The sequence below is a fragment of the Calypte anna genome, chromosome 19 (genome assembly GCF_003957555.1).
Source record: "Calypte anna isolate BGI_N300 chromosome 19, bCalAnn1_v1.p, whole genome shotgun sequence".
Lineage (NCBI taxonomy): Eukaryota > Metazoa > Chordata > Aves > Apodiformes > Trochilidae > Calypte > Calypte anna.
This window is the reverse complement of record NC_044264.1, coordinates 6,472,873-6,497,902: the sequence shown is the minus strand read 5'-3', so window position 1 is coordinate 6,497,902 and position 25,030 is coordinate 6,472,873. Positions and strand designations below refer to the sequence as shown.

Sequence of the window (25,030 nt, the reverse complement as noted above, 5' to 3'; positions counted from 1 at the left end):
AGGAGCAAAAGAGGTTTTCAGTTTAAATCCCTTTAATTATCAACAAATAAAACAACGGGTGTTGGAAGCTGTGTGTTCAGCAGGAATGCAAGAACATCCCTCTCACCCACTGCCGTACCCAACGAAGCGCCCACTCAGAGCTCATCTTTCCTTATTTTACTGAAGAGACAACCAACCACATCCTTCCCTCTCCGCTCCCCGCCCCCGACTGCTGCCCGCTCCCGGGGCGGAGCGCTGTGGGGCCGGGGCCGAACCGGGCCGAGCAGCGGGGCTGTCCCGGGCGGAGCACACCGCTCCTCCGCCCCCACAGCCATGGCGGAACCCGTGGATCCGCAGCAGCGCGCTGCTCCGCTGACGAAGCCCCCCACTCGCCGTTGCTTCCCCCTGCCCGCTGTTGAGCCGGTCCTCTTCCTGTCCACCCTGTCCATGGCGCTGCAGGGCCCCCTGGCCACCCAGTACCTCTGGGACCGGCTGGGGGCTGAGCACGGCTACAGCGGCCACAACTCCAGTAGCTCCACAGGTTGTGGGAACAGCAGCGCCAGCGACCCTCTGCAGAAGGTGGGAGATCTAATGGAGAGATGGGGGTGCTGCTGCCTCTGTGGTGCACCAGGAGATGTATGTCAGGTGCTTGTTTTCTCTTGCAGGAGGTGGAAGCATTGGTCTCCCACTGGAACCTCTACATCAATCTCGGAGGCTTCTTCACTGGGCTCTTCTCCGTCACGCTCTTTGGGCCATGGAGTGACAGCGTGGGCCGCCGGCCGGCACTCATCCTGTCAGCAGTGGGTATGACCCTGCAAGCAGCCGTTTATCTTCTTGTCATGTACCTTCAGCTTCACGTCGCCTACTTTCTCCTGGGACGCATTTTGAGCGGCCTGTGGGGAGACTACAACCTGATCCTGGCCAGTTGCTTCGCCTACGTGGCCGACATCACCGACAAACGCTCACGTACCTTCCGCGTCGCCATCCTGGAGGCCTGCCTGGGCATCGGGGGCATGCTGGCCAGCATCGGTGGGGGACAGTGGCGCAAAGCACAGGGGTACATCAACCCCTTCTGGTTGGTGCTGTCTGCCAGTCTCGCTGCTGCTCTCTATGCTGCTTTTTGTCTTCAGGAATCAGTGAAGCAGCCCAAACCAGCCAAGCTGTTCACCCTCAGTCATTACAAAGCTGTCTACAGGCTGTACACGGCCCCAGAAAACTTGAGCTCCAGGCGGGTGCTTGCTCTTTACTCCCTGGCTTTCTTTCTTCTTGTCACTGTACATTTTGGAGCCAAGGACATCTATGTTTTGTATGAGCTGGGCTCCCCTCTTTGCTGGGCTGCTGACCTCATTGGGTACGGCTCAGCTGCCAACTACCTGGTGTACCTGAGCAGCCTGGGAGGGCTGCGGCTGCTTCAGCTCTGCCTTGAAGACACCTGGGTGGCAGAGATAGGACTTCTCTCCAATATTTCTGGACTGATTGTGATTTCCTTTGCTACTACAACAGCACTAATGTTTACAGGTGATGCTGAATTAATAAATCCTCTTATCTTAGGCCTGTTGCTTAGAGATGCCAGAAGATGCAGAAGGGCAGTGTGCTTCTGGGAGTTGGAGCACTTGGAGGAAGTTCTGCCTCTGTTTTAACAAAGCAGCCTGAGTACCAACAACACTGTTGCTTGCTGACAGCAAAGTTTGCCAAACACTGCAACCATATAGTTCCTAGAATATTAAGTTTCCCAGAAGCTGTATTGTGCTGCACACATAGATTAAACTGAATTATGAGGTGCAGGAGGGTGAATTGGGTCTAAATGCAGCAGGCAGAAACTGGCTAGAGCTACAGATTGACTTTGGAGACTTTATCAGCTGAGCTTTCTCTAATGTTTTGTATCTTGCTCACAGGTTATGGGATTCTGTTCCTTTCCATGGCAGCCACTCCAGTCATCAGATCCAAGCTCTCCAAATTGGTCAGTGAGACAGAACAGGGTAAGGAGTTAGCCTGTATGCTTAATCCAGATCATGAAACACTGTCGTCTTGGAATGCTGAAACCAAGCTGCTTTGGGAGGTTAGGACTACACTGGTTCCTCTGGACTCCTGTGCCCTTGAATTCATCCTCAGACCTCAGATAACATTTTATTTTTTCAGGATAATTGTAATTCATCCATTTAGACTTGCTATATTTTCAAGAAGAGGATAAGAGAAGAAAAGCAAGATGAAAAATTTCACATTGAAGCTCAGAAATAATTCATTTGTTCATGTTTGTTGCTTAAACTTTTATGAGGAGCAACAGTTAAAATGGACTGTGTAATGAGCAGAAAATTGTGGTTTCCCTGACCTAGACTCCTTTCTGTAGATAAGTAACAGTGGGGAGAAACCCAGTGTTGTTAAAGGGTTAAATCATTGACTATGGTGAAAGATGGTGGATAACCTGTAGGAGAGCATTTGCCTTTCTTCCAATAATTTGCTTGGAGATCTTGATCTTGCTGTTAGCCATGGTGTAGGAATGCCTCTTCAGGCAGAGGGGAGGAGGGAATGGAGGTAGCGAAGACCAGAAGGTCACTTTCCACTGTTAGTTTCTTATTGAAGGAGGCACATTCTTGATGCCAGATTTATGGTGCTAAATCTATAAAAGACTGCTGTGCTTAATGTTTAACAAATTGTAAGATCCCACCCATCTACATAGCCCTGTCTAATGTATTTACAATCCAGCTGATAGATAATATCCCAGGTCAACTCCAGTGATACAAATCCTGAAGGTCAGTGATGTGGTCCTGGCTACAGAGAAGTTGATCTTGACTCATTTGGCCTGCCAGGCCAGCATGGTGGGCCTGATCTCTGCTCCCAGTTCTTGCTTATCATACCTGATATTGCTGACAGCAGTTTTCTGGTGGAAAGGGCAAACCCTTAGAAAGAATCACAGAATTCCACTGAAGATGATGTTTGCAGGCAGGGCCATCTCATCATTAATGTCTTCTGTATCTTTTTCCAGGTGCTCTCTTTGCTTCTATTGCCTGTGTGCAAGGGATGTGTTCACTTGCATCTGCAGGAATCTTCAACTCTCTCTACTCTGCCAGCTTACACTTCATGAGGGGATTCCCATTTCTCTTTGGGGCAATAATTCTGCTTATTCCAGCAGCTATTCTTGGGTAATGTACTTCAAATTTCTAAACTTTGCCACGGGACCTGTGAAGTGTAATATGAAAAATACTATTTACGTAGGGTAGAGGCTCACAGTTTTTAAGGCATATTTTCAGTTATGCTTACAGGAGGGTGCTTAGTGTCCAAGTAGCAGAGGCTCAGGTCCATTTGTTCTGGGACCTGAATTTTAAGGATAAGTCTGCAATCTCAATAATGTTGCTGCCAACATTCCAAGTGCTTCAAAGCCTCATTCCACCCTCAGAATGGAATCCAAAATCAGAGTTGAATTTGAAAGTCCTTTTTGAAAGAGATGAAGCTCTCTTAGCAGTCTCTTTTCCTGTTGTTTCTCTACTAATTAAAGCAAGAGCTGTGTTGTGAAAGAAAACAAATCCCCTGGTTAGCTCTGGGAGAGAGAATGTGTTGGGAATTGTGGTTGAAGTGAAACAGCTCCTGGCAGGGTCATTTTGTTCTGTTCCTTTGAGACTGTAAAACTCACTTCATTCAGCTGTGTCCCAGTGTGCCTTTGTAGGCTCTAACTGTTCTTTCTTTCTTAGGTGGATAGAAATCTGGGACTCCAACCATGACTACTTTCACTTCTCAGGTGCTTCCCCATCCCCTGAAGATACTCAGCAGCAACTTAGCAACAAGGAATAAGCCAGCTTGTCAGTGTCCATCTGAAGAATACTCTTTATTCTTCTCTTGAAAGACAGATGGGATGTGGGAGGAACATCCTACTTGACCTTAATGATTTTTAAATGCCAAAGAATTGGAAATCATGTCTCTGACTACCAGATGGAACTTGATTTGCAGATGTGAAGCTGTTGTGTTGGCTCATCTCTCAGAGAAAACACAGGAGACCTAAAAGTAAATAAAAAATAAGAGCTATTGTTGGCCATTTGCAAGGCTGATTAGTGTTTTGGTGGGAAGGGAAGGTTCTGTGTAATGCTTTTAGTGGTGAGAGAGGACTGAATTCTGGTGTAATTGCCCAACATGTTCCCCCTCTGAGTACTACAGTAAGCAGATGAGCTGCTGGTGTGGTTGAGGCCCTGACCAAAGCCAGCAGAGTGAGAATGAATAAGAGTAACCCAGCACTGTGCTGCTGAGGAGGGGAATCTGCACCACAAACTTCTGTTGTCAATAAAAAGAATATAAATGTCATCTGCCAGACTAGGCTCCTGCAGAAATCTTTAGTATTAGTGATAGTTTACCATGGGAGTGCAAATACTGTCCTTGTTGATAAAACTAAATCAGCTTCCCAAGTTAGAGGTGTCCTAATGCATGAAGTGCTTGTGAGGAGTGCAGTGCTGTGTCCTGACTGTGTCTGCATCTCAGCACAGGATTCCAGAGGTTCTTTTGAGAAGTAATAGGTTATGTGAGGATACCAAGGTGCAAGTAAGTGTCTTAATTGACAGTTGCCAAAGCTGATGAAGTTAAGACTAAAATTTTCAAAAGTGGGCCTCCCTAAATGAAGACCTTCATATTGTTAAGTGTGACAGCTGTGCCCTCGTGTCATGTGAAGGCAGAGCCAGAACCAATCCTGCCTCATCAATACACAGCACTGTTGGGTGGGCTGTTGTGTGGATAAGACTTGTGTCTCTGGAGCTAATTTTTTTTGTTCCATGTGGCATGATTTTGTGTCAGTGACCTCACTTCTGCTGCCTCTCTTGGACAATGTTGGTGCCAGTAAACAAACCCCATGCTCTTTTTAAAGCATCAACTATATTGCCACAATTCTGTTTTCTTCAAACTGCCATAAACCAGCAGTTCTGTGTACATTGCATTGCACACAGTGTTCACATGCATCCAATGATGCCCTTAACTGGGAAATTGCTTAGCAGATGTGTTACTTTCAGAATGAATAAAGCCTCCAATCTCTTTTATGGTTCATAAGAAGATAGCTAGCTGTCCTTGTACAGCTGTTGATGTAATTTGTCCTTGCCTCCTTCTGTGCTTCTCTCCATTATTTTCATGCTGCCTTCTTTATTGATGACTGCAGCGAACAGCAGCAGCAGGAAGAGATCTGCCTTGTGGAGAATGAAACTGTGAGAGTTCTGAATAGGGAAAGATGCAGATCTGGGACATGAGAGCAGCCAAAGCTTGCTTTTCCTGACCACCAAAGCTAGACTTGCTTAGTCTGTAGCCTGTCCTTCGATATGCAGTAAATGTGAAATGCCCATAGGCAGCTTTGTTGCCCGCTCCTTAGGAGTTTGTGATAAAAGCTGGAGAACTGGGGAGCAGAGGAGCAGGAGGTGGAGTAGGTAGGCTTTGAGAACTTCGTGTTTCACTACTTGATCTGTGTGGTGATGCCCTTGGATGTAGGCAGGAGTTCCATGTCTGATTTACAGGTTAAGCCCAGAATTAGCCTCCCTGAGGAACAGGGCATGCTGTGAGTGTTGCTTTGGGTGTTTGTAGCTGAACTGATTGTGAGGGAAATCTTCTCTACCAACAGACTCCAAGGATGCCAGTCCTAGCAGCCACTCAATGTTGTGCAGTGAAGTGAAACTTGTGTACTGGCTCTGCTTCCCTATGTGTGTCAGGGTGCTTTCAAAGGAGAAATTCAATAGGAACCATTATGCTCTATTAAAAAAATTAAAACAACGTTTTTCTAGGCTGCCCTCCAAGAACTACAAATGTGAAGCCAAATACATGATCCATGTTTGGTGACTGTGGCCAGCAGGTAGAGAGTCCCTGAGGATGCAGTGAGTTACATCAGTCCCTACGAAGTTGAGTGTGAAGAATGGATTCTCACAGAGAATGTGCCTGCAGAATGTCAGTTCTGCTGCCCCCTTGGTGGATGAGAAAGCATGAGGACAAGAGAGAGCAAGCATGAGAAGGCTCCAGGGAGAGAAGCATATAACACCAACAGAAAAGAGGTGGGCATTTGGAGTTTAAACCAGATTTATTAAGGATGTCTGATAGAACAACTTTAACCACTTTCTGACATGACATAGCAAAGGAATAAGGAAGGATGAGAGCAGAAGGATTAATTTCATTGAGATTGTCTGCTCTGACTGGAAGGGGCTGGATATGGGATGTTTTGTCAAGAGCGGGCGAGTTCCTTAGGGTGAAAATAACTGAATGATGGGGAAACAGGAGGAGCTGCAGTCTGAGCAGCTGGAGCATGAGATGGGATCTCATCACAGGTGAGACCTACTTAACCTGTATAGGACAAGTAAATCTTCTCTAGGCTGAATGGGATGTGAGGAGATTAATTGCTAGAGAGCTCCTGGTAAACAAGATGCAATAGCCTTACTGTGTATTATTGCAGGGAGAAAAGTCCTTAGGACTGTTTGTCTCCTTTAGTGCTCTCCTTTAGTGGCCATGGAGGCCTTGACATTCGATTAGTTACTCAGGACCTTTCCCTGAAGCAGCACACAAATGGCTTTTATCCTTTGGCAGATTCACCTTTGGTCTTATCTCCTGGCTACCTCACATTTAGTCTAGTGATTAGATAGATTCTGTTTCTGATGATTGCCAGGTGGATACAGCTATTAACCTTTCACTGGAGAGCAAAGATGCTATTAACTCTGAGCTGATAAGAACTATCCATAAAGCTCTGACTAGGCACCAGAATTTAACTTTTTGATTTCCTTTTTCTTATATGTTGATGGATCGAAGCCAAAAGGAGAGGCGTTTGTGTTCCTGATAGATAAGGCAGGAAGCAAGGCTGTATAGTGAGTGCCAGGAGAACGACAAAGTTGCTCAGACACCTCATTACCTTCCAAAAAGGTTTGAGTTACCTTGAGTGGGGACAGTTGGAGGCAGTTGCTTCTTCTGCAGAGTGGTGCATCAGCCTGGTCTCCAGAGCATCAGGGCAGGCTGGTTCTCTGGCCATGGCTTGCTCTTCCTCCCATGTGTGCTCTGAACAAGGGTGTCATTTTGCATTATTCAGAAAAAACAAGCTCAGGAACGACCTGAAATTTCTTGCCCTAATTGCACAAAACATGCTGTTGAGAGCCTGCTCACCCTCCAAGCTGGTGTGAGAAGCAGGATAAGGCTGGGAGTGCAGCATTCAGGGGAGGTGTGTCAGAGTGCCCATGGTTCCTCACCTGCAGTGTTCACAGCTGGTGCTCACATCTGGCAGCCTCCACCTGCCTTTGGCATCGACTTGTCTCCTTCCTGATATTTCAGGGTGAGCAACTGCAAAGAGATCTGGTGGGTGTTGAGAAGTTGTTGGTAGAAATAAATAAATACTGCTTGGTATTGCATCGAGTAGAGAGGAGGGGGCAAGCCTGAGGAGCTTAGCCAGGGCTAGCAGGGATGAGTGTTCATTAGCAAAGAGAGATGGCAGCTCAGAAGGAGCAGACCACAGGAGATCTGCTGTGGAGCACCACCACTAAAAATACAGCTGGTGTATAATAACCCAGTAATAACAAATACAGTAAAGAAATAAGCATCTTCTGCATCTGCATAGGTGTGTTTTCCAGCCTCCTCTGCCCTAAAATGTAGACCTGATCAAGTGGTAAAGCTGAGACATCAGATGGAGGGAAGGGAGTTGTTTTAAAAGCCCTTTTTGTGAAGATCCGATCCAAACCCAAACTTCTATCACCAGAGATAAGAGCACAAAGCGGTTTTGCAGCATCAGGTGGTGAAAGGCACTCGGGGAGTGAGCGAGCTCCTGTGATAAAGGGACGTTACTGGGAAAGAGAAAGGTTCCATTGAACAGTTTAGAAGCCCTGTGTGTTATCTTTCCCAAACACAGGGATTTCGTTAGGGCTTAGCTTTTATTTGTCCTTTCCTGCTCTCAGCTTCTGATGTTCCCTTGGCACCCAGCAGAGGCCACACAATGCTTGTGGACTGTTCCCTCAACTGCTCTTCTCTCTCGTGTTCTCTTGTGATGTCTCACACCAATTCCCCAGCTTTCAGTCCTCAGAAGATCCCTCCTCTTTGGATGTGCTTCCAGAGGAAGCTGCAGCCATCAGTGGGGGTCTGGACAGCCTTGGTGTCCCTAATACCCTGGAGGTGTAGCCTGTGTGTCCTGCTCCAAGGGAAGATGTGGAAGACAACTCCATTCAGAGTCCACCCTGGCTTGGTTTACCAGGCACCATATAAGTGAGTATTGGCCTTTTATAGCCAGGGGTTCATATTTGGAGGATGGAGGGAGGGTAGTGAGCCACAGGTCTTGTCTCAAGCCAGGGTACTAAGATGGGGAAAAATCTAGAGGGAGAAATTTAGCTCCACATAAAAAGGGGTCAGCTGGGAAGTCTCTGGAGGGGATTAGGGGCTGTGCTGGTACTAGGTCTGGCCCACAGAGAGCAAGCAATCCAGGCTGTTCTCTGATCCAGCTGAGGAGTCCCGGGAGGAACGGCCTTGCAAAAAGCGGATGATTTTGTCAATTGTGGCCTCCTGGTACTCGTGGGACCACCTGTGTTTGAGGGAAAAATTTGGTTGAATTTTTCCAGTGTGCAAGATGCCACATGATAGCTCAGTTCATTTGGGCCAGGACCCGAGCCCTTTCCTCAACTCCAACTCTCTGGAAGCTCCCTTTTTTCCAAAAGAAAAGGGAAGAATGCTGGATGCTGCAGGACAGCCCCCTCCCCTCTGCCCTGAATGGCAGGTTGGGATGCCAGCCCTGAGTGCTGCTGCATGAAGAAGCAGAAGGCCAGAGGAACCCATATGAGCTGCAGAACCATCCAGCATCACTCCTGCCTGGAGGGCTGGGGCCACCAGGATGGGTGTCCTCTCAGCAGCAACAAGATGAGGAGCTCGGTCACCTAGAGGAGCCTCAAGCATAAAAGGACCTTTGCTCTCTTCATGCTCTGGAGTACCTGAAGTGACTTATCTCCCCTTTGGACTGTTCTGCCTCCCTCATTGGTTTCTCTGAATTCCATTGTGCTCTTTGCTACTTGCTTATGCAAGCCATTCTCCCCAGGTGTCAAGATTACCCTATGGCACATATTCCTCTTACTTACTTGATACCATTGAATTTCAGGACAGCCCTCATGTCCTCAGGAAGTGTTTCTGGGTCTGGCCACTCAAAATGGTCTGTAACAGGTACAATGTTCTTTCCAGAGTTCAAGGCTGTCACAATCTCCTGCAGGAACAGACAAGTGCTCAGGCTATGGCTGCATCATCTCATCACCAGACCTTTCCTGCTCCAGCATCTGCAAAGCTCCCATCTGATGGCATCTCCTACCTTGTGCACCCAGTCCTTGCACTCAGGGTCTGCCATGCATTTGTCCAATGCATTTGGTGAGAGGACCAGCACGAAATTGCGGGCACTCATGACACTCTGGATCAGCTTGTCCTCAAACTTCCCTGCCTCCAACTTCTCCACATCGATGAACACACTGAAGCCATGCAGCTGCAGGTGAACCTTCAGCAGGCTGGTGATGAGAGAAGACAGCACTGTGAGGAGAGCTGCCAGCTCCAAGGTTTCCCACCTCATCAATAAAGACATGGTGATACAGAGGAGAAGCAAACAGGCTCCCACAGAGAACAACACTGTCCTCTTGATGCCAGCTGCCAGCCCAGCCTGCTTATGGGAATCAAGGCCCACTCAGAAAACAGAGGGAGCAGGACATTAATTCCCTGCTGTGATCCCCAACAGCCCTACAAGAACACTGTGAGAAAAGTGTAAGTCAGTGTCAAGGAGGTGGGAGTGACAGGACTGGGAATTAGCCTGTCCCCTACACAGCTCAGGGCTTGGGCTGTCCCCACTTGCACTGCAGCTTTTGGCAGCCTCTCCCTCTGCCTCCTGCAGTCTGCAGCTCTCCTGGCTCCACGCTCTCCCCACAGCCGATCACCAATGGTTCTAGGCTTCAGCCTAGCACCGTATCATTGCCTGCAGGACTCACCTGGCCAGCTGTGACCCAGTGCTCCTCCGGTAGCTGATGAATACATCAGTCCCATCAGCTGCCGTTTGCAGCGTTATAGGGGAGTGCAGCATTTCTAGGCAGAGAAAATAGCAACCAAAAGTTAAAAATACCCCAACAGCTCATCCCAAACAACCCTTGATACTCATCCCCAATCCGACTGCTCCAGAGCAGCGAGCAACAGGTGGACCCACACCCCTTGCAGCGGTGAGGATGCGGACGCGGTGGAAGCCAGTGTGGATGTGACAGTCCTCCTGCAGCTGCTGCTCTGTCACCCGGTGCAGGAAGTTGCGGTTGATGTCACAGGTCAGCAAGTTGTAGGTGTACTGACGAAATTTGGGGTCAATGCTGGCCAGCCAATCAGCCAGGTTGCTGTGGTCACAGGTGGAATAGTTTGCAAAAGTCTTCAGCTCTGTCAGCTCCCGGAAGAACCTGGCAGAGAAACAAATGAAAGCAGAGTGGGCAGGCTGCTGGACCAGGCAAGACTTAGAGATGCTTGGTACCACATCTTTTATCTGCACTGGAGGGAGTGCAGCTCCATGCCATGGTGAAGAATGAGCTAAAGGAATAGAAAACCAGTTGTGTCACTGTTGGTCATCAGAACGTGGAGGTATGAGGAGCATAGCTAAGCTTTCACCTTTCTGGGTAACTTAGAGGACGCCAGTTCTGTGCCCTTCTGTGATCCCTACTCATCTCACACCTCTCCTGTCCATTGGCCCTGTTGCAGGAATCCCTCTGGGGCAGCATCTTGCCCTGGAAAAGCCGTGGCAGCCCAAGTTTTTCATTTTGAGGCTCTCTGTTCTTGCCTTTGCAAGAAGGGAAAAGCACAAGCCTTTTTCCTGATTCTGCCACTGTGGTGATGTCCATGAAAGAGGTCAGCATGCCTTTGTGGTGCTCCTACCTCTTCCGAGTAATGCTGGAGTGCATCCCCAAATCCTCCTGCAGCTCCTCTTCTGTCAGCCTCAGGAGAATGTCCCCATCCACCTGGTGGTCCTGTCAAGAGAAATTCAGGGAAAGGTCCCAGGAAAAGCTGTTGAGTGAGATGCTTACACCTCTGCTGCAAGATGGGGCAAAAGAACCCATGCAGGCATCCCTCCCCCAGCACCAGTCCTACCAGGAAGCTCTGGCAATATTTGTTGAATCCAATCTGCTGCAGCCATGTCTGCACCTCGCAGGGCTTCCAGTTGGGAACTGTGGGCAGGATGCGCCGAGGAACCTCCTCCCCTATCATACGCAACACCTTTTTAGCCAGGGAGGAGGTGGTGCTGCTGGTGGAGTAGCACACTACCCTCTTCAGACTCTGCGTAGCCCCAATCTCACTGAAAACCTGGGGACACAAAGGTAGGAGACATCACTTTGCTTTCCCTCCTCTGCCTCACAACTTGAGGACTCGGGGAGCTCATGTGGGAACAAAAGACACCGAGATGCAGTTGTGGCACCCCTTCCCTTTTGCATCTCCTTCCTTCAGGCCAACCTACCCTTTACCTTTGTTTTCTTCTGCCTGGTTTTGATGGCAGCCTCTGTGCAGAGGTAGAAGGCAGCGATGCACTGTGCTTCCAGCCTCGAGCTGTCCAGCAAGGGCACCAGCCTCTGCAGATCCTCTGCTGTCCTCCCTTGGCTGTTGTAACTGCTGCCCAACATCTCACAGGCGAACCGCTCCGGATCCAGAGAGGCAATGAACGGCTCCACCAGAGCCAGCGTCCCCGAGCGCTCCACCTCCTTCTCAATTTCTTTGTTGGTGGCCAGCACTGTGATGGCCAGGCAGGCGTGCAGGCGGATTAGTTCATCATCTCTTGAGAACACCAGAGGGAAAAGCCACTCTGCTGTCCTCTTCTCAATCATCAGGCGCTGGTTGGCCTGCCCTCCATACATTGCACAGTTGGCCAAGGCCATGGCACAGTGCCGCAGCACGATGGGGTCTGTCCAGCGGCACCAGTAGAGGATAGAATCCAGGCCCCCATCAGAGATGAGCTGGAAACAGGTCTCCTCAGTGTGTTTGAACATGTGCTCCAGGATACCAGAGACGCTCTGCGCCAGCTGGGGAACATCTCGCTCCTTGGCTAAGTTCAGAATCACTCCCAGGCCAATCCGAGCGATCCGATCCCTGCAGGAAGGAGAGACACAAGCAGGGAGTGAGAATTGTGGCTGGCATGTGAACTCCCCAGTGCCTCAGTGGCATTTGCCCTGTGACAGCCAGATATTTCCATGTGGGACAAAGCTGATAAATATGCTGTGAGGCAGTGAGATGGTGAGGCTGGTTCTGGAAGAACTTGTGTGGGTCTGATGGAAGAATCCAACACATGGTGAGACAGGACAGGGGGTGCATAGTCCAGGACCACCACACCAGAGGCTCTTGTGCTCAATGTAAGATGTACGTAGTAATTAACAGCACCAGGCTGTTAAACAGCACCTGGCAATTAATGCCAGGCTAGAAATAGATCTGCTTAGTAAGTTTTGCTGGAGGTGCATGAGCTGCTTTGTGTTGGAGAGTGAATACTCATTTGTCCCTAATCAGTGCTGTCCTCTGGCTGCTGTCCAGATGGGTGCCCAGCCCAGAACAGAGGTTTCACACCTGGATAGGCAATCATGCAGAATTGACCATGGTGTGTGTGAGAAACAGGGATTTGCCTGTCCTAGGGTGGCAGCATGGAGACAGCTTGAATGGAAGCTGTTCATTTCCTCAGTCCTGTCCTCTCCTAGAAGAGGATATCAAGAGGCTGGGAGCAGGTGACTGAGGGCCACCAGCTGCTTGCTACTCAGCCGTGGTGGGCCTTGAGAACCCTGTGCTGCCAAGATGGTTTTCAAATGAGACCTGCATGGGGCTGTGCCCTACAAGCAGGGTGGGGAGGGGGGAAATGATGTGATCCCAGCTTCCCCCCCATAAGTTTGCCTGAGGCAAGGGGTAGCTCCATCTCTGGCCTTAGAAATGACGTGTTTGGTGCCATGGTGGAGCTGCTCCATACCCAAGGCACAAGTGCCAGTGTAGGTGCCCCATGCTGTGCTGCTCACAAGGGCAGCAGCACCATATTTGGCCCCAGTGATGGGTGGGGGTGAGGACATGCCAGTCAGCCTATGCTGGCAGATAGGAAGAGCATTTCTGGGAAGCCTGTGACACACGTGGCTCACACTGACCTTGGGGCAGGTTTGGCAGTAAACACTGTGGAGAGCTCTGGAAAAAAATTTTCCTCTGGGGCTGGCTCTGAGCCTGGACTCGGCCACGGAGCTGGATAACAAACACAGCCCTGCCAGGTCCCCAGCTGCCTGCAGCCACAGGATGGAGCCAGAACTGGTCCAGCTCCTGGCTAAGCACTACTGCTGCTGAGATTGGATGCTGGGAGAGGCCTTTAAGCCAGGGGCTTGGATCCAGGGGAGGACCTTACACCTCCTTGCCATCACTCAGAGGTTAATAGTGGAACAGGCTGTGAGGAGGGAAACACTGGGGGCCCACAGCTGCTCTGAGACTCTGGCCCAAGAGCTGCTCCTGGAGCAGAGACATGGTGACTCCAGCAGCTGCATTCTCTTGCCAGGAAGTGCTGAATTCAGCCCATGCCAGTGATGTTTCCTGGGATTAATTCCATTCTAATGGACTTTCCTGATTTAGCTGTTGCTTCTTTTTGCCTGCCAGGGCATGCAGCAAGGCCCAGGCTGTGAGTTCATGACCTTACAGCAACACATGTCACACATGAAACTGGACCAGGACCACAAACTTCAGCCAAGCTTCCTCTACACACACTCAAAGCCCTGACTGGGGCTGACTGGGCTTGGGTGTACCAAGGGAGAGGAGCTGTCTGCCTGCAGAGTCCCAGAAGGGAAAGGACTGATCCTGACCCAGCTCACAGCAGGTATGCAGCTCCTCTGGAGCATGCTAAAACAGACATAAGGTAAAGCACAGAGCCTGCCTGTTTGGAGACCTTGTGTGAGCACATTCCTGGTGTTTGAAGGGTGAGCCCTGTGCGGGTACTGCATCAACACACACATCTCCAGCCTCTGATCTAGGGACCATGGACTGGAGTGCTCTGAGGGCTGCTGGTCCCCTTCTTATGGCCTCGATCCAGTGCTGGTCAGCAGCAGGAAGTCTCTGTCAACTGGCTTTATCCTTCTCCCGCTGCAGTTCTGGCTAAGGGGGGTCCTGTCTCTTGGGGTCCCCAGCCAAACCAACCCAGCTCAGTCACAGAGGGTGTCTTAAGCATGTTTGGGTGGCTCCAGGCTGAAGATGGCTCATGAGGGCACCCTGATCCTCATCATCAGCCCTCAGTTCGGGCTGGTTCTCCTCCCTCCAGCCATGGCAGGGCAATTTGTGGCATTGTCTGGGTGTGAGCTACAATTTGGGTACCCCTGTGTGCAAGTGCCAGGTGTGGAACCAGGGGGAGGTTGATGCACCAGGAGCACCTAGAGCAGGGAAATTTAGGGGGTGTGGGTGGGATAGGTGGAGGAGATCCCTGCTCTGCTGTGGGTGGAGGGTGAGCCTGTGATGGGGATGGCTGTGCCGGGGGAACTGTTTGCAGACTCACCTGTTTTCTGCCACCAGGATCTGCTCCAGGAGTTTTCCTGCCTGGCACTTGGTCTCCAGCTCTGCCGTGTACAGCAGGTTCAGCAGCAGGTCCAGGCCTCCCTCTAGGCGGATCACATCGCACAGCACTTTGGCCACATCCCTCCCCAGCGTGGGCATCCCCCAGGCCTCCTCCACCAGCTGGAAGACCTCACCGATGGCTTTCTGCTGCTCGGCGGGGCCAGCCGCCCCCTTGGCACGGGTGATGGCCCGCTGCAGGGCGGGCAGGATCCGCTCCAGGGCTGCCCGTACATCGGTGTTAACCCCGGGGGAAACCTCCCGGCGGTCCCGGGAGCTCCCCCCACCAGCCCAGCTGCCCGCCTGGCTCACGCACTCGGGCACCGACAGCCTCTCAGCACCCGACATGGCGCAGAACCGGCACAGTTTGTAGAGGGAGACGAGCAAGGTGAGCACCATCGGTATCTAGCGCAGCATCCTCGGGAGCATCCGGGCGGGGCCACCGCGCTCCTTGGGAGGCGACCTGAGGTGGCCGGAGGTGAGGCAGAAGAGGGGGAACAGGGCTGGCCCGGGGTCCAGCCGCAGGGCTGAGCTGCCGGCTCCCTCTTCCCTCCCTGCCCTGCCGGGGTGCGGAGCTGGAAGCAGTGGCAGGAGCAGCCTTCCTAGAGCCAGGCTCAGCATCTCAGGTCCTTGGGGGCTGATGTCACCCCGCGCAGGCGCCGACTTTCCAAGGAGGGGCTCGTCTCTGGGCAGCAGCAGCCCCCTCCTTGCTGCAGATGCTCTGGCCATCTGCCCAGACCCCACCTTTCACAGCCCTTCTCCTGCCCAGCTTGAGCTGGGGTTTGTCCCGTTGTCCCCATTAGCATGTCCCTCCCCACAGTCCCTCTCTTTGCGGAGCCTGTGGTCACCTCCACAGCAGACTTGTACCCCTGTGCTGCTTTTACAGAGGGTCCCACGGACTCGAGGACCCTCTGCGACCGGGAAAGGGTTAGGCACCGCGATGGTCACCTTGTGATTGTGGTCACCCTGGCACTGCATTTGGAACTGGTTTGGGATCGCTGCAGGGAGTAAAAGCTCTCTTTGCGTGGTGGAAATTCAGAGCAGTTCTGCTGGGTGGGATCAGCATTTGCATAATAGAAGAAAGAGCAGAGGAAGTCTGGGGCCCTTTTATTTTCTTTTTTCCAGGTCAGACATGCTCAGGGCAAAAATGTTTTGGACACTTCTGGCCTGTATTGGGAGGAGCAGCTTAAATCCTTGGCTTCAAAACCAGGTTGTTACCAGCTCAGACGGAGACTTAAATTCAAGTTGATGTTTTGATGCCACAGAGTCGGTTTTAATCCTCTCTGAATCCACTACGCAGGGACAGACAGAGGAAGGGAACATTTGCTCGAAGCCAAGGACGGTAAACAAGGCGATCCGAGCGGCACAGCACTGCAGGAAAGGCTCGGCACAGAACCAGTAAGGATTTTCCTGCTAAATTATTATTAACCGGGGGTAGTGATGCAGACTGTTGCAACACAGCATAGCAGGGGGGTTTGCTACCTCGGAGGAGGCTGCTGGTTGTGGCAGGCGAAATTAAAACTATTTCTAGAGCTCCCCAGGACCCCATTACAGCACCCTCCTGCCATGCTCTGAGCTCGGTGGCTGGGGAAGAGCTTACTGAGCCTTGATAGGGTCTGCAGTTCACAGTGGTTGGCAGCCTGGAGCAACAGGAGGGAGCTTTGTCTCAGGCGATCAGCAAAAGCAGGTCAGACACTGTCCAGTCCTGCTCACTCCTCAAGCCTGAACCCTCTCAGAACGATTGTCCCTCAGGACTGATTTAACAGGGATGGGATGAAGCTTTGGTGCAATGCTGGGCTGGTGCTTGCACCAAGGGACAACACCAGCTGAGGCAAGGGGACAAGGAGAGGGGTGACAGGACTGCAGAAGTCCTGCCCCAGCAGCCCATGTCTGGTGGCTTCCCTGGGTTCACTGAGGCTGAGGAACAGTCTTTCCAGCAAGGGTGGGAGCTGTCTGTCTGAGCTGGCAGAGGCAAGGAGAAGCAGGTATCCTGCTCAGTTTCTTCTTTCCCCCGAAATCTTCCATCATTTATTGAAGCCCAGGACTGTGCTGATCCTGCCCTGGTGCTGGGATGGACCCCACGGAGCTCCTGCCTCAGCAGAGGGGGCAGCCTGAGGCAGTATCTCTGTAGCCTTGTGTGGTTTGCTCCTTGCCCCTGATCAAATAAACATCACAGAGTTATTGAGAGCTTCTGGAAGAGCTGAGTCAACATTAATTAGTAACTGGAAGGACTGGTCAGAAGGGGAATGATGGGAGCAAAATACACAGGCTTTTGTTTGCCTACTGCAGTGAAAGTGCAGAGGGCTCCCACTCTCCCTCCCGGCCACTCACCTCTAGCCCCTGGTCCGTATGTACAGAGGAGCCACCATACCTTAGGATTCCCCAGGTCTGCTTCCAGCCTTTCTGACACTGAGAAAGCTGAAATCCCCAAAACAAGTCTTCCCAAACCGCAACATTTTGGGAAAGCACAAAGCCCAGGACTTTTCCCTTAGTCCTCCGGGTACCACTCCTTGTCCCCTTGCATCTGGATCTTTGTCCTGCCAAGACCAGACTGGGAAGTGACTTCCTCTTGAGATGGAGGCTGGAAGAGTTAATACCATGAGGTTGTCTATGAAATAAGTGTGGCAGAGCCTCAGAACTGGTTCCTGGATGTTGTCTGCCCCCCCACCCCACCCCCGACTGCTCTCTGAACCCAGTGCCCAACCCACACCCTGTCTGGGAAGGTCCTGGCATCAAAGGCATAGCCAGTGGCTCCCAGAGCTGCCTCCACATGTGGGAAGCCCCTTTCTCCCCCCGAAATGCACCCAGCTCTGCGTGGGCTGTGAGGGTTGCTGGGTGGGAGAATGTCTCTGCCCCTTTCCCGTCTGTTCCGACCTTGGCCTGTTTATTTTCTCCCGCTGGGACAGGCTGAGCAAACAGTGGATGCTGGGGACCCAGCTGCAGCCACACTCCAGCTCACACAGTCACAGGAAAGCTGTGCTCCTGGACACCCAGGATGAAGCTGCTCACCCCAGCCCTCCTGCTGGCCCTGCTCATCACTTCCCGTGCTGCTGAAGGTGAGCTGGAGACAGACAGACCCCTGGCAGGTGCCTCCTGCTCCTAGCCAGGGTGTGGGGATGCAGTGAGTGTGGCTTCTGGCTGCTGGAGAAGGTGGGGAGCTCAGGCAGGGTGAGGAGGGGGCCAGATGGTGGCCATGACCATTTTGGCTACACTTTGTGGCATGGGGAGGAGGCAAGCAGGCAGCACATGGGTATCAGTGGTGTCTGGACAATTCCTTAACCTTTCTACAACTAGACAGGTCCATGGGTCCCATCCCAGTGGGACCTGGGTGGGAACAGGGAGAAATACCACCGTAGCCCTGGGGAGGGGGGTAGACCTGGAGAGGTGGGGTTTCCCTATCTGGGCTGTGTCCATGTTTGCTTTCATCCTGGAGCCCACCCTGCATTACTCCTCCTGTGCTGACCATTGCCTCTTGCAGACTCCTGCGAGGGACGCTGTGATGACGGCTTTGATGCACGGCACAAGTGCCAGTGTGACACCCTCTGCATGTATTACCAGAGCTGCTGCAGTGACTACTCCACCGTCTGCAAAGCCAAAGGTACAGGCTCTGTGGCTGCCCCCCCCCCCCCCCCCCCTGCCAGGGCAGTGGCCACCAGGTTGTCCACATCTGCCAGAAACTGCAGGGGCTCAGAGGGGTTCTTGCTGGGTCACCTGCACACAGCAGGACTCTCCGTGTCCACAGAGTGATGTCAGTGCAAAGATTTGGTGCTCAAGGTGCTGCAGCACCAAGGGTTTTGGGCAGCTGGCTCAATGCCCCCTGCAGTGTGGGGCCCCAGGGGTCCATGAGAATCCATATTTCCTGGAAGCAAGTAGCTCATGCACCCAGACCCCATGGGAGATGCCCCAGGTTGCCAAGGACAAACCTGTTCCCTCCTGCAGTGACCCGGGGAGATGTGTTCGCCTTGCCAGAGGATGACTACCTTGACTACAACCTCACCATTGACTTTGGGACAGAGCCACCCACAGCCCTGCCACCCACAGCCCTGCCACCCACAACCCTACCACCAGCACAGCCCACACTGGAGAACAAGCCAGACCCTGACGAAATACTGACAGACGTGCCAGGGGAGGAGGAGGTGTCCAGCACCACATCAGATGGGTTAGGGGACCGGGACCCTGTGGATGAGGAGCCTGAGGAGCTGTGCAGCAGGAAACCTTTTGATGCCTTCACAGACCTGAAGAATGGCTCCATTTATGCTTTCCGAGGTATCTCACAGACCTTTCCTAGGGACTCAGGACACACTGCTGTGGTGCCACCACTTGCTGGTGGCTGTGGTTCCTCCTAATGCTCCCACCTCCCCTCTCTCCCCAGGGAAGTACTTCTATGAGCTGGATGAGAAAAGTGTACTGCCCGGCTACCCCAAGCTCATCAGCGATGTCTGGGGGATTGAGGGCCCAATCGATGCAGCCTTCACACGCATCAACTGCCAGGGCAAGACTTACCTGTTCAAGGTGGGCAGGAGCCTGGCTGCAGGGCTGAGGGTGCTCCCAGGGCAGCCAGTGCATCTCCTCAACCCACCCTGGCACTCACCGAGCATACGGTGGCTGCCAGATGTTCCCAAATCCCTGCAGCTGTCTGGGGCCCCAGGTGGCCACAATCTTACCATGGGGCTTCCCAGCATCTGCTCACTTTCCCCCAGCAGACCCACTCGTGGGGGATGCTTCGCCCAGTTCTCTGACCCCCAGCTGTGTTTTGTACCCCCAGGGCAGCCAGTACTGGCGCTTTGATGACGGAGCCCTGGACCCTGACTACCCACGCAACATCTCTGAGGGCTTTGAAGGCATCCCAGACAACGTTGATGCAGCCTTCGCCCTCCCCGCGCACAGCTACCGTGGCAATGAGAGAGTCTATTTCTTCAAGGGTAAGTGGTGCAGCCCCCACCTTCTGGGCAGAGCCTCTGCTGGCCATGAGTTTGTGTCCCTCCTCTAATGCCCTGCACATTCTCTCCTAGACAAGTACTATTGGTCATACGACTTCACCCAGCAGCCCACACAGGCAGACTGTGAGAAGTCCTCCCCCTCTACTGTGTTCAACCACTACGCCTTCATGAATCGTGACAGCTGGGAGGACATCTTTGAGATCCTCTTTGGTGGCAGGATGAGTAAGAGCTGGGTCAACCTGAGGAGAAAGGGCTGGCGGGTGTCCATAGAGCCTGTGCTAATGGAGAGCAAGGGGTGCAGACACCCAGGAAGGAAGCAGTGATTCTTGGGATGAGCCACCCTGCTGGGCAGGAGCCCAGGCTGTGCACAGAACCCCCCAGGCCATGGCTGCATCTCTCACAGCATCCCAAGTCCCACCTTCTGCAGACTTTATGCCCCACACTACCCAGCACCAGCACCACAGTGTTGCTGCTGTGGACTGTTTATTCCCACCAGAATTGGAGATGCCATAGGAAATCCAAGCTCTGGAAGAGAAGGAGACTTAGCACAAGGCTGAGCCCAGCCAAGGGTGGGATGAGGGGCTGACTGCTCCTTGTTCTTCCTGGGCCCACCATGCCAAGACACACAAAGACACTCCCTGTGGGTCTCAGAGTAAGCACTGGGGGGCTGCCCATGGTTGCTTCCCCTCTCACTTTCCCTTTTCCCCTTTTCCAGCTGGAGCGAGCAGCCCCCGGTACATCAGCAGGGACTGGCGGGGGGTGCCCAGCCGGGTGGATGCAGCCATGGCTGGCAGGATCTATGTGGCCTCCCACCAGCCCCGCAGGAGGAAGTCTCGCCGCCAGCGCAAGAGGTACAAGAGCCACCGGTCACTGAATTTGGGATTGTGGGGCTGGCTGCAGAACGACTCCAACTCTGCGGGCGTGGAGGACGACTGGCTGTCAGGCTCCAAGTGTGAAACCCTCCAGAGCGTCTACTTCTTTGTGGGAGGTGAGTTTCGGGCCACCAGATCTGGGAGAGATGCGGGACCAGGGCTGCTGGGGCAGGGGGAGGTCTCCATCTTTTGTTGATGTCTCTGAGCTCTGGTATGCAGTGGGAAGGTGCCCAGAGCTGGCAGCTCCCCGCGGGCAGCCCTGACACCCATCTCCCCTTCCTCCCAGACAAGTATTACCGCGTCAACCTGCGCACCAAGCGTGTGGACCTGGTGCGGCCCCGCTACCCCCGCTCCATCGCCCAGTACTGGCTGGACTGCCCGCAGCCCGGGGAGGAGAGCACCTGAGAGGGTCCTGCCAGGCAGCACAGCCCCTCACTAGACAGAAATAAACAGTGAGTGCTGTGCAGGCTGGAGAGCCCCATCTGTCCATCTGTCCTGTGGTCTGTGCAGTCCAAGATCGCGGTGTCCCCGAGGGCTCTGGTTGTCCCCCCCAGGTGTAATAATTGTGCATGGGCTGTGCCAGATCCCTGCTGCTGCTGGGAGCCATGGCTGCTCAGATCTGCTCTGCCAGCCAGTCTGGCACCTCTTCCCACTGGAAGAGAGGGACAGTGCCGGCAGCTGCCAGCCAGGAGCCAGCAGGGTCAGGTCACCATCGCTCCCACGTGGGAGTGTCTGGGCTTGGGATGGGTGCCCATTCCCAAGAGACCCCATGTGAAGCACTACCTGGCCTCCCCCCACTGCCCTTCTCACCTCTTGGTTCAGGTAGTCCAGGCCATGGTGGTGCTGATGGGATGACCCTTCCCTCAGGGTTGGGACAGTGTTCCAGGCCTGGCAGTTCCCGGGGGGGCGGGTGCCACTGAGATGAGCTCTTACTCCTGCCCCATCTCCTGATGTAAGAACACATGAACAAACCCATACCCACCACCTGTAACCCCAGGGGCTTCCTGAGTGGCATCAGATGCCTGGGGATGGCCAGAGGCTCCAGTTCTTACCTCTTCCCGTGGTGAGGCTGGCAGTGCCCAGGGAGCTGATGGGAGCCAGGCAGAACCATGTCCTCCTGGCCAGGCAGCAGGATGGTGGCATTTCCCTCATGGGGGACTGGCTGCAGCACAGGGAGCCCTGGCAGTGTCTAAGGGTGAGCAGAGGTGTCAGACTGCTGTGCTGTGCTGTGCCACCCCTCTCCAAAGTGATTCCCCGGGGGCTACCTGGGACATGATGGCATCAGCTGGCTCAGGCCAGCACTGGGGGCAACCCGGGCAGTTGGGGCACCTAGAGGAGGGAGACAGCTTCTGCAAGAGGGGGTGGCAGCAGGTGGGTGTCTTGTGTGTCCTCACCCCCACCTGGGGATGCCTGTGAAGCTCAGGTTCTCCCAAGCTCATTGGCAACTGGAGGCCAGAGGCAGGTGTTGTCTCGGGCTGCTGGAGCCTTGCAGGGTGGCCAGGGAGGACATGAGGGGTGCATGCACTTTGGAGCAGGGGCTGGCTGTCACAGGAGCTGTGGGTGGCTCTGCAGGGTGGGCCAGCTGAGACATCACTGCTGGGATCTGAGAAGATCCAGGGCTGCCTGGGAAACAGTGAGAGAGCAGGGCAGGGCATTGGCAGCCTCCAGAGGATCTCTCAGCCCTGTCTGGCCCCAGGGAGTCACTCAGGGAGGCTGGATGACATAGGGTGCTGCCCAGCCTCTGACTACCCACACCACCCCTTGTACCTCATCTGCTCATTCTCCACCACGAAGTCCCGCAGGAGCCCATAGAGGCTGGGCCAGGCTGGGGCTCCCTCCAATGGGAGCTGCCCCTCTGATGGGAGCTGCCCTTCAAGAGGGGAGTGCTGCAGCCCAGTGGGGCCATATCTGCCTCCCCCCCAGCCTGGCCATACTCCTGCCCTTGAGGGCGTCCGTGGGACCTCCATGCTTCTCATTGGCACCCTGGGCAGGCGCAGCTGCTGGCGCAGGGAAAGGTTTTCCAGCTGCAGGGCATGGATTTCTTCCTCCAAGGTTTGCAGCAGCTTCTCCCGGGACACCTGGGAGAACAAGGGGATGGCTTTGATGGGGGGGTGCGTCCTGGCAGTGAGGCTGAGCACCCTGCCCACAGCCCCCGCCTGCTCTACCCTGTTGGCCAGGGGCCTGGTGGTGACTTTCCGGGCCCGGCTGGCATAGTGCAGCGTGCTCAGTGTCTCCGAGAGGCAGCGTGAGGATGGGGAGATGCAGGCAACCTACGACGAGGAAGAAACACAGGTGAGCTGCCAGCTAGGAGGTCCCACTCTTGCCTACCCCTCCGTGGGATGAGACCCTGCAGATGCATGCACCCCTGGCCAGCCTCCTCCATGCACGTACCATCAGGGTGATGCCTGAGCCACCCAGGGAGCGGGCCAGCAACTGGGTGAGCTTGCTGTCCCGGTAGGGAATGTGTGTCCTCTTCCCTCGGGGTTTGGCCAACAGAGAGATGCAATGTCCTGCCCGGGGATGAACCAAAGGGGTGCAACAGGGCTCTGACAGGGACCAGCAGCTTGTGCTCCCATGCGAGGGAACCCCTGTCTCACCCAGTGCCAGGAGGCTGCGGTTGATGTTGTTGGCCTCCACGGAGAGCTCCCCACTGGAGTTGGTCTCCTTCACTCGCTCGCTGCCAGCCAGGTCCACAAAGCAGAGTATGCCCTGCTTGCTGGGGCAGGCTCTGGGCTGAGGGACACACCTACATTGTGGGGGTGATGCTCTGGCCCCCCTCACCCCTTCCCCATAGCCCACAGCAGTGTCCCAACCCCTGGGTCCCGGTTCTGTCTTGCTGCTGCTCTAACCCCAGCCCCACCAATGCATCCTTGTGAAAGAGGATGTGACCCTTCCCCACACGGGGGCTGTTTGCAGCCCCACAAAAAACCCCCCCACTGCCCAGTCCTCCCCCAAGTGCCCGAAGCAGGATGTGTGCTCACAGCCCGGCTGCGGATGTGGATGGTCAGGAGAGCGTGGCTGCGGCTCGAGTGCTTGTTGAGGGCGTGCGCTGAGGTCCGTCGCCTCTGGGATCCTGCTGGGAGGGATAGAGAGCTGCAGGGGGGCACAATGCCCCACACCCTGGCACAGCACCCATTGCCCACTCCCTGTCAGACAGGAACGTGCCTGGGCTCTGCAGCAGGGCAGGGAGCTGACACTCTTGGCTGCCATCAGAGCCCCACCAGCCCCAGGAGTGGGGGCTGAGTCCCCCCATAACAGTTCTGGCAAACCCTGAACATGCCCCAGCTCGGTATGTGGCCCAGCACCTTTCAGAAGCAGATCGGCAATGGCCTCCAGGCTCTCGAAGTCCACACTGAGCTGGTTCTCCACGTAGAAGCCGCGGGTTTTGCTCCATCTCAGGGGCAAGGCACATGGTGGTCCCGGGCTCAGAAGGTCCCAGACCTGGGGTGTGTGGTAGAGGGGAGGCACTGGGAGAGTGGGGCATGGGGTGCCAGAGGGGCTGGACAGGTTGGTCGGGTGGGTGCTAACCTGCTCATTGTAGATCTCCAGGTAGGAGGCACTGAGAGCCAGGTCGGAGCCGCGGTTCAGTCTCTGCTCCAAGAGGCAGGAGAAGGACCTCTGCATCAGCCCCGGGGGCCGCCGGACGCTTCTCACTCTGAGGAGAGGCCAGGAGGGTGCCCAGTAACACCGCTTGAGCACTCACCTCCTCCCAGCACCCACGACCAGGCGAGAACCAGAATCAAGTCCTTGTACCTGTGCCAGGGGTCCCATCAGGGTGTAGGTCTTCCCCGAGCCGGTCTGCCCGAAGGCAAAGACGGTGCAGGCGAAGCTGGAGATGTTTAGCCTCAGGCGCAGCCCCAGCGGTGGCACAGAGATGCCACCTCCTGGCACGGCCCCGGCAACGCACCCGGACCGGTGGGGCCTGGACGGGTGCAATGCAGGGTGGGCTGGAGGGCTGAGATCCACGGGGGACTCGCTTGGACTCACCCATCTATCGCCAGCTCCACCAGCTGCCTCATCCCGCTGCCTTCAAACACAGCCTCCTGCGAGGCGCCCTCGTCAAACACGGCGCTGAACCCGAAGGTGGCATCGTGCCTGGCTGAGCTCACCTGGGCATGATGATGATGGTGGCTCAGGGGGTCCTGTGGCCCCCCCCCGAACCCCATCAGGGGGTTGGCACTTACATGGATGGTGCTGTCACCGAGGCTGTGCACAACCCGACGGTCACCTCGCTGTGTCTCTGTGCAGGTCAGTGGCCGGACCCTAACAGTGGGGGTGTGGGTAGGGACACAGATGTCACCCCATAGGGACCTTTGGGTGCCCCGCTGTGCCCCTTCCCGGTCCAGGAGGGGCCCCACCATGCCTCTGAGCCTGTCAGTCCCCACTTACCTCAGCACCACTCTCAGGCGTGTGTCTCTGCCCACCACGGGGCCCTCCTGTTCCTTGCTGGGGCTCCTTTGGGACACCGGGGGCAGTGGAGGGGTGGGTGCCCCCTGTCTAGGAGACCTGTCCACGGGCACCCCAGGGGCCAGGGCAGGGGGGCCCACGGTTGCTCTGTCCTTGTGCTGTCCTCCTGTCCCTGCTGTGCCCCACGGCCTGGCAGGGAATAGAGTACAATATTCCCCCCTGTGTCCCCATAGAGGCACCATCCTGTTTGGTGTCCCCCCCGCAAACTTTTTAAGGTGCCAGCCCCAGCCTGCTGCCCAGGTGGCTCTATAGGCCGGG

The 25,030-nt window shown here is 54.4% G+C and overlaps 4 protein-coding genes across 6 annotated transcripts; 2 read left to right on the top strand and 2 right to left on the bottom strand.

Annotated features, from left to right (window-relative positions):
- Positions 1 to 255: 255 nt before the first annotated feature.
- SLC46A1 (solute carrier family 46 member 1) lies at positions 256 to 3,998 on the top strand. Its single transcript, XM_030462303.1, has 5 exons — positions 256 to 558; positions 645 to 1,497; positions 1,875 to 1,958; positions 2,963 to 3,119; positions 3,666 to 3,998. The coding sequence occupies exons 1-5, from the start codon at positions 313 to 315 to the stop codon at positions 3,763 to 3,765; spliced, it is 1,440 nt and encodes a 479-aa protein (XP_030318163.1). The 5' UTR covers positions 256 to 312; the 3' UTR covers positions 3,766 to 3,998.
- Positions 3,999 to 7,617: 3,619 nt separating this feature from the next.
- Positions 7,618 to 15,168, bottom strand: SARM1 (sterile alpha and TIR motif containing 1). The gene is made up of 9 exons (XM_008495136.2): positions 14,438 to 15,168; positions 11,412 to 12,030; positions 11,041 to 11,253; positions 10,828 to 10,919; positions 10,123 to 10,358; positions 9,909 to 10,002; positions 9,248 to 9,437; positions 9,024 to 9,145; positions 7,618 to 8,476 (listed from the first exon to the last, which is right to left on the bottom strand). Exons 1-9 carry the CDS (start codon positions 14,890 to 14,892, stop codon positions 8,347 to 8,349), a joined length of 2,151 nt encoding a protein of 716 aa, XP_008493358.2. The 5' UTR covers positions 14,893 to 15,168; the 3' UTR covers positions 7,618 to 8,346.
- A 484-nt stretch (positions 15,169 to 15,652) lies between these two features.
- On the top strand, positions 15,653 to 20,786 carry VTN (vitronectin). Its single transcript, XM_030462304.1, has 10 exons — positions 15,653 to 15,703; positions 15,794 to 15,891; positions 17,400 to 17,549; positions 17,972 to 18,091; positions 18,433 to 18,759; positions 18,866 to 19,005; positions 19,259 to 19,415; positions 19,506 to 19,655; positions 20,149 to 20,421; positions 20,592 to 20,786. The coding sequence occupies exons 3-10, from the start codon at positions 17,489 to 17,491 to the stop codon at positions 20,708 to 20,710; spliced, it is 1,347 nt and encodes a 448-aa protein (XP_030318164.1). The 5' UTR covers positions 15,653 to 15,703; positions 15,794 to 15,891; positions 17,400 to 17,488; the 3' UTR covers positions 20,711 to 20,786.
- On the bottom strand, positions 20,713 to 24,133 carry KIF12 (kinesin family member 12). Of its 3 annotated transcripts, XM_030462301.1 has the most exons (11): positions 23,834 to 23,944; positions 23,611 to 23,746; positions 23,287 to 23,378; positions 22,903 to 23,038; positions 22,697 to 22,815; positions 22,471 to 22,575; positions 22,073 to 22,383; positions 21,571 to 21,928; positions 21,358 to 21,494; positions 21,116 to 21,255; positions 20,713 to 20,983 (listed from the first exon to the last, which is right to left on the bottom strand). In XM_030462301.1, the coding sequence occupies exons 1-11, from the start codon at positions 23,927 to 23,929 to the stop codon at positions 20,919 to 20,921; spliced, it is 1,695 nt and encodes a 564-aa protein (XP_030318161.1). In that variant the 5' UTR covers positions 23,930 to 23,944; the 3' UTR covers positions 20,713 to 20,918. The 3 variants fall into 3 exon arrangements, with proteins under 3 accessions (XP_030318161.1, XP_030318160.1, XP_030318162.1); XM_030462300.1 differs by adding an exon at positions 24,059 to 24,133 and having other exon boundaries at positions 22,073 to 22,575; positions 22,697 to 23,038; positions 23,834 to 23,960; XM_030462302.1 differs by having other exon boundaries at positions 23,611 to 23,937.
- Positions 24,134 to 25,030: the final 897 nt, after the last annotated feature.

Excerpts from the sequence above, each read along its gene's own strand:
- VTN (XM_030462304.1), top strand. The coding sequence starts at position 17,489 with ATGAAGCTGCTCACCCCAGCCCTCCTGCTGGCCCTGCTCATCACTTCC. Across the intron at positions 17,550-17,971 it reads CACTTCCCGTGCTGCTGAAG|ACTCCTGCGAGGGACGCTGT; the intron begins GTGAGCTGGAGA and ends TGCCTCTTGCAG. Across the intron at positions 18,092-18,432 it reads CACCGTCTGCAAAGCCAAAG|TGACCCGGGGAGATGTGTTC; the intron begins GTACAGGCTCTG and ends TCCCTCCTGCAG.
- SLC46A1 (XM_030462303.1), top strand. The coding sequence starts at position 313 with ATGGCGGAACCCGTGGATCCGCAGCAGCGCGCTGCTCCGCTGACGAAG. Across the intron at positions 1,959-2,962 it reads GGTCAGTGAGACAGAACAGG|GTGCTCTCTTTGCTTCTATT; the intron begins GTAAGGAGTTAG and ends ATCTTTTTCCAG. Across the intron at positions 3,120-3,665 it reads ATTCCAGCAGCTATTCTTGG|GTGGATAGAAATCTGGGACT; the intron begins GTAATGTACTTC and ends TTTCTTTCTTAG.
- SARM1 (XM_008495136.2), bottom strand. The coding sequence starts at position 14,892 with ATGGTGCTCACCTTGCTCGTCTCCCTCTACAAACTGTGCCGGTTCTGC. Across the intron at positions 11,254-11,411 it reads CCAGGCAGAAGAAAACAAAG|GTTTTCAGTGAGATTGGGGC; the intron begins GTAAAGGGTAGG and ends TTGTGTCCCCAG. Across the intron at positions 10,920-11,040 it reads AATATTGCCAGAGCTTCCTG|GACCACCAGGTGGATGGGGA; the intron begins GTAGGACTGGTG and ends TTCTCTTGACAG.
- KIF12 (XM_030462300.1), bottom strand. The coding sequence starts at position 23,929 with ATGCAGAGGTCCTTCTCCTGCCTCTTGGAGCAGAGACTGAACCGCGGC. Across the intron at positions 21,929-22,072 it reads GTGGAGAATGAGCAGATGAG|GCAGCCCTGGATCTTCTCAG; the intron begins GTACAAGGGGTG and ends ACTGTTTCCCAG. Across the intron at positions 21,256-21,357 it reads CAGCCTCACCACGGGAAGAG|CAGGAGATGGGGCAGGAGTA; the intron begins GTAAGAACTGGA and ends GTGTTCTTACAT.